The 17,306-nt window shown below is 37.3% G+C and overlaps 1 protein-coding gene across 1 annotated transcript; it reads right to left on the reverse strand.

Moving 5' to 3' along the window:
- Positions 1 to 1,659: 1,659 nt before the first annotated feature.
- Positions 1,660 to 12,668, reverse strand: Mmp8 (matrix metallopeptidase 8). Its single transcript, XM_010642051.3, has 10 exons — positions 12,481 to 12,668; positions 10,634 to 10,878; positions 9,822 to 9,970; positions 9,611 to 9,736; positions 6,135 to 6,296; positions 5,264 to 5,381; positions 4,393 to 4,526; positions 3,670 to 3,823; positions 2,858 to 2,961; positions 1,660 to 2,689 (listed from the first exon to the last, which is right to left on the reverse strand). The coding sequence occupies exons 1-10, from the start codon at positions 12,658 to 12,660 to the stop codon at positions 2,580 to 2,582; spliced, it is 1,482 nt and encodes a 493-aa protein (XP_010640353.2). The 5' UTR covers positions 12,661 to 12,668; the 3' UTR covers positions 1,660 to 2,579.
- Positions 12,669 to 17,306: the final 4,638 nt, after the last annotated feature.

The following is a 17,306-nucleotide window of genomic DNA, read 5'->3' on the forward strand; positions in this document are numbered from 1 at the left end:
AAGAAGCAATTTAAATATGTTCAGGGACCATTTTCATCTCCAGAATTAAGGATTATTTTGATGTTACATCATTGCCTTTTCTCTTTTACTTTCCTTTTTAGTTTTATTTTAGGATTCCCTATTTTTAATGTTCATACAGAGATTTCTTTAACTGAAATACCGAATAGTTTCTTTGGTGTGAAAAACTATAATAGTACACAGGATCCTAATGAGACAATTAATAATGTGAAATAGGAAGTAAAGGGCTAAAGGTGTAAGGAAAGTGGGAAGGGTGGGGGAAAGGTAATAAGGGAGAGGAAAAAAATATGAGAAACTGAAAAAATGGAAATAAAGTGTATGTAAATGGGGAGGGGAGGAGGGGGTGAAGGGAGGGCAGGGACAAGGGGAAAAATGAGAATCAAGACCTATTATGTAAAGGTACAGAATCCCAATGATGAATGTAACTGTATTTGTATACCTAGATTGTACCAATATCCTCAATAAAAAAGAAAAAAAAATTGGCACATATAGGAAGTTTTAGAAAATATAGCAGCCTAAAATTGCCTTTATGGTTAAAAGTGGAGTAAACAAAAATACTTTTGTACTTGTTACATCAAAGCAATGAATTGGGCACACAGCTGTCTCCTTTCCCCAACACAGCACCACACATTTGTAGGTGGTTAATGAATTCTTGCTGAATAGATGAGGAATGAATGGAGTGACGGTTTATACTAGTCTCTGTTTTCTCATCTTGTAAAATAAGTTGAAAATAATGTACTGATATATTTGAGGACATATTATGTATAACGTTTTCATAACATGTGAAACGGTTATTAAAAATTTGCTATTGATACAAGAAGTCTGACAAGGGAATAAAATAACTACAAATATATTGCTTTATACTTTGCAACTATGTGGTGGCACTTTAAGAAGTTATAAATAGATCACAGATCAGACATTTAAAATAAAAATCTTTATTTTGAACTGTTATATATAGATAGTTTTGAGTCAGAGTAAGATGCCATATTAGTTATTTGTGTGATTTAAATACTTTAAAGAAAGAAAGAACACAGTATATTTGTGAGTAGTATATTTTACAATCCATATCTATCTATCTATCTATCTATCTATCTATCTATCTATCTATCTATCTATATGTTGTGTAGCAAACTGCATTACATTGTAATATCTTTAAATGTAAAAGGATGATTTTGATGTCTTGAGTAGACTTTGAGGTCTCATGAGTCCTGAGATCATTAACAAAAAAGAACTGTTAGCAAATTTGTGCATGAAAGCTCACATAAAACATCAGTGGGATTCATTAGTTTAATTACATAAGATTTTCTGAATTTTGTGCCTACCACTATTCTGTTTGTGTGGTTAACCCCAGTCATGTCATGTACAGAACATGCCTTTTCAAATAACTCAGAAAGTAAAGAGCTAAGGAACAACAGATGTAACAGATGTAGCCGTTCATTTGTATGGACTCTAGAAGGAGAGTAGGAATTAGGTGAGAGAACATGGAACTTTTCTTTTTTTTCTGTTTCCCTGAGAAGATGCCCAGTAATTCTTGGCAGGGACTCAGGTTTGGCATTCTGTGTTGATTCCATTTTGTAAAGTGAAGATTTAATGTGTTAGCTTCCCAGGACTCTTGTAACAAAGTATCACAAACACCGCGGCTCAAACCAGCAGAAATTTATTTTTTCACTGTCTAGGTGGCTAGAAGTCCAAAATCAGCAGGTATCACTGAGTCGTGTTGCCCTCTCTCAGGCTATAGGAGAAAATTGTTTCTCATCTCTTTCCAGCTTCAGGTGGTTGCTGGCAATCCTGGTCATGTTTCTCTGCTAGGAATTGAACCCAGAGCCTCATGCATTCTAGGCAAGTGCTCTGCCATTAAGGTACATCCTCACCCCTCTCTTATTTTCATAAAGACACAAGTTATACAGATTTAGGGATCACCTTAGTCCAGTATGGTGTCATCTTTACATAATTAATTACACATACAAAGATCCTGGTTTCAAATAAACTCATTCATTGGTATCTGGGGTTAAGACTTCACCATACTTTTTTAGGGGGAGACACAATTCAACCCACAACATATACTATCTTCTTTCCAAAAGTGAAAAATAACACCACAGGTTTTGTAAAGTAAGGATTACTTGTCTATATTTTAAAATAATTTTCCTTCTAATCAAAATCCAGGGTTAAATTGCATGTAGCAGATGCATATAAGACTTTAAAGGGATTTAGGAATATTTGAAGTCAGACAAGCAAGAAATGAAGCAGTGGATTTTAGAAGTCAAATACATAAGGAAATACTGAATACTGAGGTCACAATGAGGGCTTACTTTTCTTCTTTTTGTGACAGATTTTCTAATCTAAGGTAGAACGTGAGAGAACTGAATTAGCCTCTGTCAAGAGTGGAATATTCCAAGCATATTTTTGGTGAGGATAGACCCAGGGAATACAGTGTTGGAAAAAAGAAAAAAATCATTGCTTAGAATTGAGAGAAATATAAAAGTGACATAAAGTGATGTACATGCAAATTGGATCTCCCTTCTATATTCAGAAAATGGGTACAATCATTTTTTTATTTTGCTTCACCTGTATCTGCAGTTAAGCCATAGATTGCTTTTTGCACTTCTAGTAACTCTTTGAGCAGTGAGATCAAATGCATAGTATTTTGGTCCACTGAAGAAAAGGAAGAAGTCTATGAAGAAAGAATTAATTTATAGAGTTAGTTTATAGAAGACCTTAGACATTTTCAACTAAAAATCTTCCATTCCAGTTAACATTCCATTCCAATATAACATCCAAATGTACATTGCTATTTTAAAATTTAATCAAGTTTATTAGCAGTTTTTTTTCTCATACTTACTATTCTCCTGGAAAACTGCATCAACTCTACTTCTTATTCCTGGAAAGGCACTCCATAGGCATTTGGGATAACCTGGATCCATGGATTGTCTCTGGTTATCATATCTGATAAGAATAAAATGTCACACGATTTAAGACATAGATGACAATGATAACAGTTTTTAAAAAATTGTGTACACATCGACACAGTGCCTTTTCACACATTTTTTGACTTGGTCTTTATAGTATCATATTTTTTAGGATTAGGAATGGGTAATTTTTCTCCCTAAGGGTACATACTTATATATAAAACATGTGAGTATCATTAATTTTAAAAAGCAGGATTCTTGTGGCTGATGCAAGGTTATTGCCAAAAATAAGAATTTAAATGTTCTAAGGATTTTACTTACCTGGTACATCTACATATGTCTGTATGTGTGTGTATATAAAAGTAAACAGTAAATTCATGTGGAACGTGAAATGGTAAAAAGATATATGGGCAATATTTATTTGAAATATTTGTCTGAATTTAACTCATACATGAAAATTAGTCTACATCTTTCTTTGCATCTCATTTTAGCACTTTATGAAGTTGTTCTATGTTTAATGATTCAGGATCCTTAATATTATTATGCAGGCATTTTGATTTTTTAAAAATAAGTTTTCAAAATCCATACTAACATCAATCATCATATGAGAATGGATATGTCTTTTCTAAAACCTATCAGCGACTGTCCAGATTTTTCAAAATTTCATGCTTGATTGATAATGGTTTGTAGTCCAGGCAGAGAAGCACAAAATTTACTTCTAACTGAAAAAAAAAGTTTGTCTTACCTCCAGAACTGATTATTTATGAAGAAGTATGTCTTTCCTCTATAGGAAACAGCTGCATCAATAGCTTGGACAGTGCTTGGAAGTCCAAAATTTGATATATCCCTGGGGTAACCCTGCTGAATGTCATAGCCTTTCATAACCCAGTATTGGTTTCCTGTCAACAATTCAGGTTATATGTCAAGTAAAGTTCTTCCATTACTATAAAATAATATATACTATTTCTTGGTCTTTGTCTAAATTTATCATAGAAATTAAAATAGAACAAATAGCATTTGAAAGATGAAGATGGCAAAGGTAGTTTCATGGGTGTTATGATAGCCTAATGGTGCTTATTTATACTTTCAGAAATTCCGTAATTCAGACTTCTTAGCCTCACATTCAGGGCCACACAATTGGATTTCTTATTTCATGTAAAACTAAATTATAACCATGAGAAATTAAGGTTGCCAAATTCTATCTCCGGTGAGGGTGGGGAAAATAATAAAGATGGTCTAATGTGGTCCTGTTTTACTAGGGAGAATGCTAAGGCCCAAAGAGGGCACACACCTTGCTCGAATGCACAGTGGTCCATGATCAAGTGGGAACCAAGTCTTATCTCCCTGCAAAAGTCTGACCAGCACCATGCTCTCCTCAACTCATCTTCTTCACACTGGCCCTGGACAACAAAGAGTCCACCTCTGCCTCTCATCAGAACAAAACTAAGAAGAAAGTTTAGGAAGTTACCTTTAAATATGAAAACTTGGTCTTTTTCTGAATTCTCATAAGCAGCCTGTATACCACTGGGCAAAGATGGCCAGAATAGAGAAATAAAATTGAGTTCAACTTGTCGTAGCTGAGGATGTCTTCTCCAGAAGTACCTAATAGAACATAAGGACACACACACACACACACACACACACACACACACACACACATCTAAGTCACTGGTTTCTAGAATTTTCAGGCAAGTAATTGCCTTAATAAGACAAAGATTGCTGGGAGGAAATAACAATATACTGTATGCTGTTTCCAACACCTTGCCCAGCATATGCCTAGGTTTTATGGTAATGTCCATCTGGCAAGTACAGTTTCCAGAGGAGGTCACAAGAGTGATCTACATTTGGCATTTCCCCTTATTGACACATTGACAATCTTTGCTAGCATTTTTCATTATTTTTTCCTGTAAGTAGTAAGAATATTCAGTCATTGACAAGAGCAGCAGCACATACATTCAGCCTGTGACTCTACAATCATAAAGTAGGCAGTAGAAAAATGGAAATTTTCAGTTAGATGATTTGCCTTGCTGGTAGTTAAGGAATAGTTTCTGTTTACTTGACTGATTTTGGATGGAATTGAATGCTATTTTGGTGTCAGTTCAACTCAGCTGTTAAGTTTTCAAGCAACTATAGCCTATATCTACATACATCACAACAAATATGTGAATGTTTGTGAATACTTTAGATTTTTTCCTAACATTTTGGGTTACCCAGAAAAACACTAAAAAATCCAATGAGATGAATATGCATAGAGGAAAGGCTAAGATGTAACTTAATTAGAATCCAGTTATAAGGTATGCTAGTAAGAAGTCAAAGGAAAAAATAATTTAATTTTATACTTGTCTTTAAAGAAAATTATTTCTCCACGGAGTGTGGTAGCAGCATCAAATGTCAGTCTGGGGTCACAGGCTGTGGGAGTGCTTGGTCCAGTAGGTTGAATAGGGTTGTTGGAAGGTCCTGGTGAGAAAAACGCTTTTTATTAAGCAAAAGTCCACTGTGACTGTTAGTGAATTTTATCTGCTTCTTAGGAAGCTGAAGGTCTTTACCTGAAGAGAAATGCTATTAGACTATCCTGTGAAGCATTGATTCACTGTACATTTGGCCTTCTTAAAGATTTTATTTGTGTAATATGAATAATGATGCTTTTCAGGGTATGTAAGTTCTAATTCTGTACTTCTAACTACTACAGAATACTCCATGGTACACATCTACCATGTTGTACTGGTGTTTCCTTATCTTGATAGATCTGCTAGGGACCCTCCAACTTCTCCCTTGAACAAGACTTTAGTGAACATTCTTCACATGTTACATACATGCCCCTTTATGGACCTAGGTAAGAATTTCTTTGATAAATACATCTTTGAGCAGGATTGTTATACCAACAGGGAAAAATCATGTCTTTTTTAGGATATATAAAATTTGCAAGCACAAAAGAGGAAGAGAAAATCCCCACTATTCAGAGATTAAAATTTGAGAGACATCAGGCTGTATCTCACCCTAACATTTTAAGATAGAATTAGAAGCCCAACCCCTTAGGCCTCCTTTGAGAATGTTGAAATTATTACTGGTAACTTTTAGAGTTTGATTTGAACTTGCCCTAAAGACAAAATGCAAGAGATACACAAAAGAAGATCACTTAGATGCTGAACCTCTTTCCATGCCTATTCTTAGGTCCCACGACCTACTGCCTGGTTCTTCAGATGACCTTACCATAGATGGCCTGAATGCCATTGATGTCATCTTGAGGGAGCGAGTAGGTGCTGGGCTCTGTGTAAGCATAGTTGGGATACATCAAGGCACCAGGGTCTGAGGAGTGAGAGAGCCCCAAAGAATGGCCAAATTCATGGGCAGCAACAAGAAACAGGTTGTAAGCTGAAATACAAGTATGCACAGTGAATTACTCCATGTGGATCAAGGGTAATAGAAATTCATTCTCAAGGAAAACAACTTCCAGGTCATATCTGCTTGGGGAAACAACTGTCCCCATGTCCATCTTTTTTCAATCTTCCCTTAGGTACCTGAAGAAATGGAGATTGGGAAAAATCAAGGCGGAGTCATGAGTTTAGATTAGGTGAACATGAGCTCCTGTACCAAATCTTAGAATTATGAAAAGCTACTTGTACCCCAATCCTCACATTTTATGAATGAAAACCTGATGCTTGGAGAAATGATAGTAGAGCCACAGGTCACATGTCTCTAGGAACCTTTTTCATTGTCTGTTCCATGTTCTAGCTCCAGTTTCCCAGGGTCTTAGACTGTTAGTAGGATCTCAGTGAACAGCTAGTTAGAAAAGAAGCCCTCTAGGATGGAGGAGCTGCAGGCAGGATGACACACACTCTCTCCTTAACCACTCATTCTGGCATGCCTCTTCCTCGTTTCCAAGCTCTCCTTGTGCTCTAGTTCTGCCTTTTCTATCTTTTATTTTCTATGAACATGTGCCTTTTACAATGGGGAACTTTAAAACTACAAGGATCCTACAAACAAAGCTTGAACTCCTTTTCCTGGCCTTCCAGAGCTCCCCCACCTGGCTCCAGCAGATAGTTGAGTGCTTGACTTCCAGTAGGAGTCTTTCAGTCCAGCCAACCTATGTGCCTACTCACAAACACATTGTGCATTTTCTTATAAGCCTACTTTGAAAAAAATAGTAATCATAGCTGTAGAGTAGCTACCACATGCTAGGCAATGTAATAATGTGTAGTCCTTACAACAATTTTATAAATTTTTTTTTTTTTTTGTACCAGAGATTGAACTTAGGACCTTGAGCTTGTGAGGCAGGCAGTGGATCCACTGAGCTAAATCCCCAGCTCAATTTTATAAAGTTTTATTAGTAATATTTTTACTGTAAAGGAACTGAAGCCCACAGATTTTAAATATCTTTTTATTGCTCTTACAGCTAGTAAGTTTTACGTCTGTGATCAAAACTCATACCCTTATCACAATGTTCAACTTTCTGTTGATAATCAGAAAGTAAAATTCTACCAGTGCTTCAAGACTTGCTTTCTTTTCACCATATCCTTCCATTATGCATACAGGAAAATTATGTATCTTGAAAATCATCTCTAAGTATGTGGAGTATTGTGCAAGAGGTGGTGGAGGATTTGAGGTGATTCCCTGCACCTCAGGAGTACATAATCTAGAAGGGGTAATACGTGTGCTAACAACTTGAATGCACAAAACAATGAATAAGAACAGTTAAGAAAGAAATACAAAAGCTGTGGAAATCTTTGGAGGAAGTCCTCATCATCAGCTGAAGACAAGGTAGAGGGTGCCCTCGTCATTGCATGGCTAGATGAGGGAAATTTTGGAAGGTGGAATTAGGGGCACAGGAAGGGCATTTCTGGAAGAGGAAGGAATGTGAGCAAACAGAGGGGAGATGGAAAGTGCAGGAAATAATCAAGGAACAGTCAAATCATAATGTGGCTGTGTATTTGAAGTATGAAAATATGCCAAGAAAGATGACGATGGATAATCACTAAGAACCTTCAATTCCAAGTAAAGACATTTGGGCCTGGTTGGTGGAGACTGTGTAAACACTGAAAACCTTTAAGCAGGAGAGTAATGTGATCCAAGATGGACTTTCCAAGGGTAAACCTTGCTGTACTGCTAGAAAAAAAAAACTGAGAGGGGGCCAGCCACAGGAGAATGAGAGTTGAGAGAGGAATTTGGATCATGAAGCACATTGTCACCCTAATTAACAGGGGGGAATAGAAATAGTGGGCATTATTATTTATCTTTGTGTATGCATAGTTGCTAGCACAGGGGCTTAGATAGAGTATGTATTCATAACTTAGATGTTGAGACAGTGGTGAGAGGAACATGTGTCAAGCAAGCAAGGCAGAAGTTACTATTCCCTCTATTATCTAAAAAGTGCTTTCTTATTCCTATTAATTTCTGAAAAATACACATGGCGATCCTATGGCCTTGTGAAGCACTTATTGTCTGATATACCTGTTCTCATTTCTTTTCTTCCCTCCAGACAGCCCGCCTTTCCTGTTACTAGTTTTGTTTTGTTTTGTTTTATTTATTTTTTTCCTCTTAAAGGAGTGGTTTATCGCTTCTCAGCCTTTTGGCTAAGATCAAGCCTAAAAGGAATGGTTTGCTGCATAGGAACATACTATTGAAAAAGAGATCTATGAAAATGAAATAACTAAAGGAGAGAATGAATGTGGCTCTTTTTTCCTAGTAGGATAATCTTCCAAATTATCTATTGTTGGGGTGGGGATTTAGCTCAGAGGCATCAAGCCTGCCTCACAAGCACAGGTCCTGAGTTTGATCCCCAGTACCAAAAAAAAAAAAAAAAAATTCCTTCATTGTTCTATCAAGCCTGCCACAAGCACAGGTCCTGAGTTTGATCCCCAGTACCAAAAAAAAAAAAAAAAATTCCTATTATTATGGAAATTCAATTATTTCTGCACTCACAAAAATTTAAAGAATAGGACTTTTCAAACATCATTACATTTTAGAATTTTAAAAAATGCCACCTAAACCCTTAACCAGCAAACTTTTTAGTCTTTGTGCTTCTCTAACTACTGAGCCCTGCCACTGCAGAGTGAAAGCAGGAACAGACAAAACATGAACAAATGAATGTGGCTTTCCTCCAGTACAACTTCACGTAAACATTGCCAGACAGAACTTGATCTGACCGCTGTCTGCTGTGATTTGAATGTATCTCTCAGAAATTCATGCATTAGAAACTTAGTCCTAATTCAACGGTGTTGGGAGGTGGGGCCTAACCAGGAGTCTAGATTAGCATCACTGTGAAAAGGGCTTGAAGCTGAGAGTTTGCTGAGTCCTGCCCTTCTGCCTTCTGCCATGAGTGGGTGCAGCAAGAACTTCTTCAGATGCCAACACCCTGACCCTGGTCTATCTAACTTCTAACCCACGAGGAAATAAATTTCTCTTCTTTATCAGTTACTCAGTCTCAGGTATTCTATTATAGCGACACAAATGGACAAAGACATTGTCTTAGGAAATAAGGCCAGTAATTAGCTTTGGGATATTTTAAACATAAAAAAATTAGTATCTTGAGTTGGAAAAGGTTTTAAATGATCTATTTGTATGAATTTGAAATATTACAATAATTGGGTATATCTGTGTGAGTGTCCATGCACACATATCTGGGCAGATTGTTGTGTGGACAGTGGTGATTCTGAAGCTGTATTTGGATATAATCTTGGTTAATGTACCTTTTGAGCTTACGGTCCATGTTTCTTCTGCATCAAAATGAGCATCTCCTCCAATACCTTGACCTGGCTGAAAGGCATGAGCAAGGATTCCATTGGGTCCATCAAAAGGAGAATTATCACCATGGTCTAAAACAAGATAATTTTTGTTTATTCCTTGTGGTGTCTTTGGTTAGCCGGAGAAAGCAAAACAGCATGACTGCTTTGAGCCCACCTCTTGGGACAAAAGCAATATTGATATCTGCTTCTCCTTCTGTGGTTCTGGTGAAGGTCAGGGGCGAAGCTGCACTCCATATTTGAAAGGCTTTTTCAATAGCTGTCTCCACATCAGCCTGAAACAACTGTGGGGTATAATTTCTAATCCTTCAAGACAAGATACATGAAGCATTTGTTATTACTTAGAAAAGTCTTCCACAAGCAGACTGAATTGCTTTTATTGGAGTGAGTTGCATTTGTGATGTCCTACCATTGGAGGGGACTAATGGAGCAGTGCAAACCTCAGGGTTGAAGGTGGACATGGGTCTTGAAAAATTACTGTGTCTTTAAACCTCAATGTCCTTATTTGTAAATCAACGTAATAAAATAGGATCCTTCTCATGGAGTTGTTGTGGGGGAGTTAAAGTCATGTAAATTTAGTTCACTATTTGGTAAACAGTGATCCAAAATATGGGGTATTATTATTACCAAGTTGTATGGGAAGTGAGGCTAGATTCCCTAAGCCTTATTTTGGTCCTAAAGTGAGTGTCTAGAGAAACAGCTTCGCATTGCCATAGATTTGTTCAGATTGTTTGGAGAAGAAGGATAATAATGGCAGGGTTTGGATGAAAAGAACCCATATAGTCTCTAGCCTTTCATTCTCATACTTGTTCACAATTCCTATTTTATTCATTTTCTTTTCATATTCTGCAAGTTCAGAGGTATTTACTTATTTCTCCCTGGTGTGTTCTATGTCCTGAAACATTGCATGTCATGAGAGCTCGGTCACCACTAGCTGACTGAATGAATTCTTGAACACTGAAATATTACCTGTAGGTCAGGTCAGTGCTTTTCCACTTGGGGTTTCCTGGAGTCATCATATAATCACCAGTATCAGGCACTCCACAGCGAGGTTTCTTCATCATATCCAGAGTTTCTGCATTTGGCTTCCCCGTCACATTCAACCCAAAAAAATGTTGCATTTCTTTAAGCTTTTCAACAAACATGCGAGTGCTGTTAAAATCTGGAGACCGAAAATCCTCCATTTGCAAGTGGTAGAACTTTTCCAGGTAATTCTGGACAAAATAAGCACATACAGGTCTTTGCTGTGAAATTACCTTCAGTTCTCTGGGCATTTTGCAATCTTTTCTGAGTCATTGCAGAGCTCCAGTGAGGACAAACAACCTGACAGCCATGGTACAGTAACAAATTTATAGTTTGACTTTGAGGGAAAAATGCCTATTGGAATGAATAGTCCCTCCATTCAGTGCTACAATTAATATTTATGCATAAAAATAGATGTTCGATGAGGCATGAAGATCAAATCTCACATACAAAATGCTATTTATAGTCAAGTTACTGCCTTGTTACTTTTAAAAAAAAGTTTTAGGACTAGTATTTAGAAATATCTGTTAAAGAATTAGTTGAGCCAATGCAGATTTCCTTTTTAAATCTACCTTCACTACTGGAAAGGTTTAATCATCCTCATGAAGAAAGGGAGGCTCTCAGAAGGGAGCAACTTGCAAGGTGACAATTCAGGTCTCTATTTGCCATACTGCCTCTCAAGTGAGAATTGATCATTTCCAAAGAATTCCAAATATGTTTTCTTTATAATGGTAGTATCATTGATATTAGAATTCTATTCATCAAATAATTTTCTGGAAGGGGTCAACATTCATTTGCAAATAAAGTTTCCAAGGGGTATTAATTAGCCAATCATAAGACTTCATAATCTCACCTTATAAAGCCTGAAACTACCTATCACTTTGTAGGTGACATGAGGCAGAGCATGCACACTTGGATCAGATAGGTTCGGGTAAATCTTAGCTCTGCCATGGATTGACTGTGAGTACTTGGACACATTACTTATCTGATTTAAGATTCACTTTGGCCTCTTTAAGGAACATAGCAATCACAGGGATGTCATGAAATTAGCAGGGTGCCTTATCAAGTACAGAGTATGTACTTGATAAGCTTTAGATAATAACTAAGGGGTTATATTGCCATTGTAAGAAAAAAAGTACCAAGAATTACTTTCCCAAAACTGTAAAGATAAGAAAATTAAACATTAGAAAATTTTGACAGCCTCCTCTTGTATTTCTTAAAGCTTTGGCCTTTCAAACTATAAAACAGTGGAGGGAGAAAGCTATTGAGTTTGTTCATAGAATGCTTCCAAGAGCTTATGAGTTGACAATCTAGTGCTGAGAAATCTGATCACACTATTTACTAATTTCTTGTTCATTACAATCTGCCATCCATGTGATGTCTTCTATACCTAGTAGTTTTGGTTGCAAAGCAAGGTCCATATAGGAAGCAGCAGACATGTAACAACTGGATTACAGACATACTAGAAGAGAAAAACATAAGTAAGATAAAAAATTGTTTAGTTTTATAAATATAATCATTTCCTCTAAAGGGGGTTTCCAGCTGGATGCAAGCCACAGCAGTGTACTCCCAAGCTTTGAAGAGTCCTACTTGTTTCATGACTAGATTTTAAAGGGCCCAGCTTTGCCAGCTTGAAACCTTCCAGATAACTAAAAAAAAAAAAAAGATGTTAAACCCCCACCAAACCACACAGATAATTTCTTTGAGGCAATTTAGATTAAAAAGAGAAAACAATTTTCAAAATGTCTTAGAAATCAGGAAAGGAACCACCACTCAACTGATAGTTAATTTACCTGAGCAATGTTTGCATTTTTCTCTTCTGAGTTTTTAGAAGTTATGGGAGAGGCCTTGGCAGGATGCATATGGAATAAGAAAAGAAACAGAAGTGTCTTCGCACACAGCATGACCTTTTCTTCATACACAATCTCTCTTGGCCTTCTTTTCTGCCCCTCTGGGTTGGGCATTTGTACCATAGGGTCAGCTCACAGCACCATGTGTCACTCACTGCTCTCTTTTAGTCCCTTATAAAGCCATGTCTTAAACAATTGCTGCATCAGGAATATGGAGCAACACAAGTTAATTACACTCTGACAGTTTTGCAACTTTGAAAGGTGATTTAGTACCTCTAAAATGGGGGAGTCTTTCAACAGAAAAGAAAGCACAGTTTGCAAGTACTTTGCTTTGAGGTTTTTAGACATTTAGTTTTGCAAAATTGTCTGGTCAAGGAGAAGGAAGACTAGCTTGATCCTGAAGCTATGGGGTTACATTTTCTGGCTTTGTAAGTTGTTCAGTTGGTATTGGTTTATGCAAGAAAATATCATCAGATTAGTGCTAGGTATCCTGGGACCAAGGAACTCAACCATAAAAATCTCTTTACTTCCCCCACTGTCTCGAAGGAGATGGCACATGCCTGAGTTAGTTGTCACAAAGGAGGCTGTGTATGGGGTCCCAGAGCAGCTTTTGGAAGATGTTTTGGCATCAATATAGTATTAGAAAATCCCCAATCTGTAAACTGAATTTTCCAAGAAAAAGATTAAGATAGGAATACTGACAATGACGACAACAATAATAATAATTGTAACAATAATAAACATTGTTAAATACTTATGATGTTTCAGAGATATCTGCTGTGCACATATTATCTCAGGCCATTCTCACACAACCTCCAGAGGGATTGAGATGAGTTGTACAAGACACATGCTTAGCTTGTAGAGGAGCCAGGACTCAGCCTCGATGGCATGTTGAGAGACAGAGCTAGAAGTTTCATCAGGCTTTGCTTTACAGCCTCTCACTTGAGTCCTATGTTGGTCCATAGTGGAGCAGTAGCTCTCGGCCTTGATTATATTCATGGAGAAGGAGACAAGAGAGGAGAATGAAATTTGATAATGCCCAAAGAAGAAAGATGCTGAAAGAGGATTTCCAGATAATGTGTCTGCACAGATGGCTGTATTAGTCAGAAGCCTTTGGACTTGCTTTTCAGAATTACATAGAGTCCCTTATTCTGACTCCACATGCATGTGGACATACAGTCCTTGTGCATACATACATGCATACATACATTCTTCAAGGGCAGGTATCCTTGCATATTAATGCATATGTAAATATGTATGACAAAAGCAATGCATTAATATGTAAATAATGTCTTTGCTTGGCATGCTCTGAACAGCTCTGAACATGCTCTGATTTTGTCAAGGCAAAATGTTCAGTCCCTTCCTAATGTTTCTAAGATGCTTTGTAAACAATCCAAAGTAGTATGTTCTGGGTTAGACCATATGTAGATAGCAGACTAATGTTCATGATGTAGATACCTTCATTCAGTCAGTAAACATTTCCTGCCACTTGCTAAACAACAAGTTGTAGGATGAATCCTAGATTGTTCAAGACAAGTTAACAAAAGTTCAGATGTAATGCTATGGGATTCTGGAAGAAAGTGAAATTATGGGCAAAAAGAAACTAAGATAGACTTTACCAAGGATGTAGAATTTGAACTGGACCACAAATCAGAGATAGACTACGGGCATGCAGAGATGTGGCAATCAATTCTGTATATGAATGTGTTGCTCCTTTCCCAACTAAATTGCTCAGGTTTTTTTTTTTAATTTTATTGAGTTTATTGGTACATTTTAGGGATACAGTACAGTTACATTCATTGTTGGGATCATGTACCTCTACATGGCAAGTCTTGATTCTCATTTTTTCCCCTTACCTCTGCCCTCCCTTCACCCCCTCCTCCCCTCCCCATCTACAAACACTTTATTTTCATCTTTTCATTCTCTCACATTTTTTTCTTTTCCCTTTTTGTTCTTCCCCTACGCATCACACCAAAGTTATGGTCAAGTTATTCTTCTGGGTATACAACTTAAATGTAGTTTCTCTCAAATTAAGCCTTTAGTGGAAGAAAAACCCCTTTTTTAATGAATGACTTTTTAAAATGAATGACCTAGACTTAATGCTTAATATTTTCCTGCTCCTTTGTCGAATTATTTCAATGATCTACAATGTTTAAAGGATTTTAAATTATACAATTTTCTAAATATAATGGCAAGTGATTTAGATGAGAAATCCAAAACTGGGAGACTCAGTTCTTTGGTGTTTATGCTTTAAAAATAGAATTCTTGTATCTGGATTTTCAACAATAGTTCCAACCCTTATGCAGTGCTGTGTGTATGTACCTCATTGCTGAAAGATGAGTAGGAGTTTGCCAGTGAGTTATATGACCAGTAGCATGAGTGCTAAGTACAGGAGTATACCCAGGGAAACATATGGTTTCCTTGATTCACTTGATTTTGCCAAGGCAAAATGTCTTCTGTATTATGCCTTTTGGAATGCTACTGAGCAGACTGGATATCTATATACTCTGATATAGTTAACCAGGATAATTGTTGGGACCACTTGTGATATAGAGTAAAGACCACTGGAGTAGAAATTAGACTAAGTGGGCTTAAATTGTAGTTCTGTCATTTCCTACTTGTGCAACTTTCTGCAAATCTTGGACATTCTTTTGAGATTCAGTTTCCACATCTATCAACTACTACATTAACATTTCCCAGAGGGCATCAGACATAAGATGAGATCATCTACTGAAAAGCTCTATGTAAATGCACCAATGTGTTATTCCCTTTGTATCATAAATATGATTCAAGGTATGGCTGTGTTACTCATTGTGTGAATGAGTCAGCAATGTGGAAAGTTCCTCTTTACCAAAAAGAAGAGTACTTCAGAGTTAAACCACCATGTGGTGAAACAACATCTATGAGCATTTTTTAATAGAGAATAGAGTGCTCACTTTAGCCAGGGAACATGTATGTGTGTGAATCACCTTTTTTTACCTTTTTAATGAGAGCATAGCTCTAATAGCCATTATGTATTACACCCTGTGCTAATTTGGCAACTTATCATCTAGTGAGGACAATGTGTATCAGTTGTCTACATTTTGTAGGAGTCTAAAATGTCTAATATTTATTATTTCCCTTAAACTTTGTAGCTATGGTTATTATCCTCATTTTAAATAGAAATAAACTAAGATTCAGATACATGATTCAAATTTACCTTTGCATTTACTGTGCCTAGTAATCCCCTTTGTTCTTTTGGGGATAATACAAAATAAGTTCTTCAGCTTAGTGGGGACATTAAATTCTTTATTAAAAATGCAAATAAGAAGGATCCTTTTATGGAATGGATGTTGAGGTTTCTTCACCCCAAATTCATATGTTGAAATTCCAAGGGTAATGTGATGGTATTAGAGGGCAGGGCCTTTTTTGTTCAGGTTAAAATCTGGGGGGCCAGAGCCCCAAAATAGAGCCCCAAATGTTTGGCACACCTTGGCTTTACTCATTCAGACATGAACACAGGATTCATCCCTCTTGAGGACAGTACCTTTGAGAGGTAGTGAGGTAATGAAGGTGGGACTCTCACGGTGAGGACAGTGCCCTTTTAAAAGGGGCCCCAGAGAGCTTTCTCACTGTTTTTTCTATAATGTGAGAACATATAGAGAAGTCTGGGACATCTGACCTTTAGAGTTATGGTAAATAAATAAATTTCTCTGGTTTGTAAGCTACACAGTCTATGTTATTTTGTTTTAGCTTCTGAGTAATAATCTCTGGGATGGGACCCGAGCATATACAATTTTAAAGAGTACCGCATTTGATTCTAAGAGTGAGTTGAGAAGCACTGTTGTAAGAGAAGACAGTAAACAACAAACTTAAAGAAACAAAACAGTGCTTTAGGAATTATAAGAAGGAACAATCATCTTCTATCAGCAAAGCTGTCATGAAGAAGTGGCCCTTGAGGTGAATTTTAAAAGACTGATTACCTCTTGGCTTTGAAATTGGGTGGACGGTGGTGTGACTGGAGGAAATGAAGAGCACGGGTAGCAAAAGGAGACATTTTGAGTCATATGTGAGGAATGAGAAGGTCTCAATGAACTCAAATAGAATCTATAAAGAGAGGCAGGTTGAAATAGTAGGCCAGAGCCAGATGGTGGAGGCAAGGGAGCTAAAAACACTGACAGGTTAGTTAGTTTCTGGGTTATGTCCAGTCTAAGCCAAATTGAGAAGATTAACCTGGCTACAGTCTGTCTAGCATAGCCTGGGGAAAAGAGAGTAAGGAGAACAGAATGGGGAGGAATTTAGATGAAGGGTCTAGAAACCCAACCTCAAAGGTGGCCTCAGGTCTTTTTCTTGGATGTTGAAATGAGGCTAAAGGGGACAGGAAGAAAGCTAGGCCATTGCTCCACACATCTCCAAGGAGCAGCCATTCGTCACAGAAAAGCACTTGGGAATCCACACTGAAAAATAAGGAGTTGCCTTGAGGGTAACAAAGGAGCATGTAGAAACTGGAGAAGACTTACAGAAGCTGTGTAGTCAGTTCAACCAGCAGATGAACTTCAAATGCAGACTGAACAGCTGTTGTGGCCCCCACATCAGAACACAGCTCTACAACGAGGATCGGTCAGCCCAAACATTTGTGTTTCATCCTCTCCTTCGCTCCCCTCACAACTGGAGGGTGCTGCAATGAGACAAAATGAAGAAAATGACCAACCATGGATAGTTGCTGTCCACAAACCAGTTTGACAATGGCTCATGAAAACGGCCCACGGAACAATCAGCATTTCCAATTT

Source organism: Fukomys damarensis, unplaced genomic scaffold (assembly GCF_012274545.1).
Source record: "Fukomys damarensis isolate Sample0158 unplaced genomic scaffold, DMR_v1.0_HiC HiC_scaffold_16, whole genome shotgun sequence".
In the NCBI taxonomy this organism is placed as follows: Eukaryota; Metazoa; Chordata; class Mammalia; order Rodentia; family Bathyergidae; genus Fukomys; species Fukomys damarensis.

Coding starts and splice junctions, on each gene's coding strand:
- Mmp8 (XM_010642051.3), bottom strand. CDS start 12,660: ATGGTACAAATGCCCAACCCAGAGGGGCAGAAAAGAAGGCCAAGAGAG. Junction 10,879..12,480: donor AAAATGCAAACATTGCTCAG/GTAAATTAACTA, acceptor TATTTTGTCCAG/AATTACCTGGAAAAGTTCTA. Junction 9,737..9,821: donor TATTGCTTTTGTCCCAAGAG/GTGGGCTCAAAG, acceptor ATCTTGTTTTAG/ACCATGGTGATAATTCTCCT.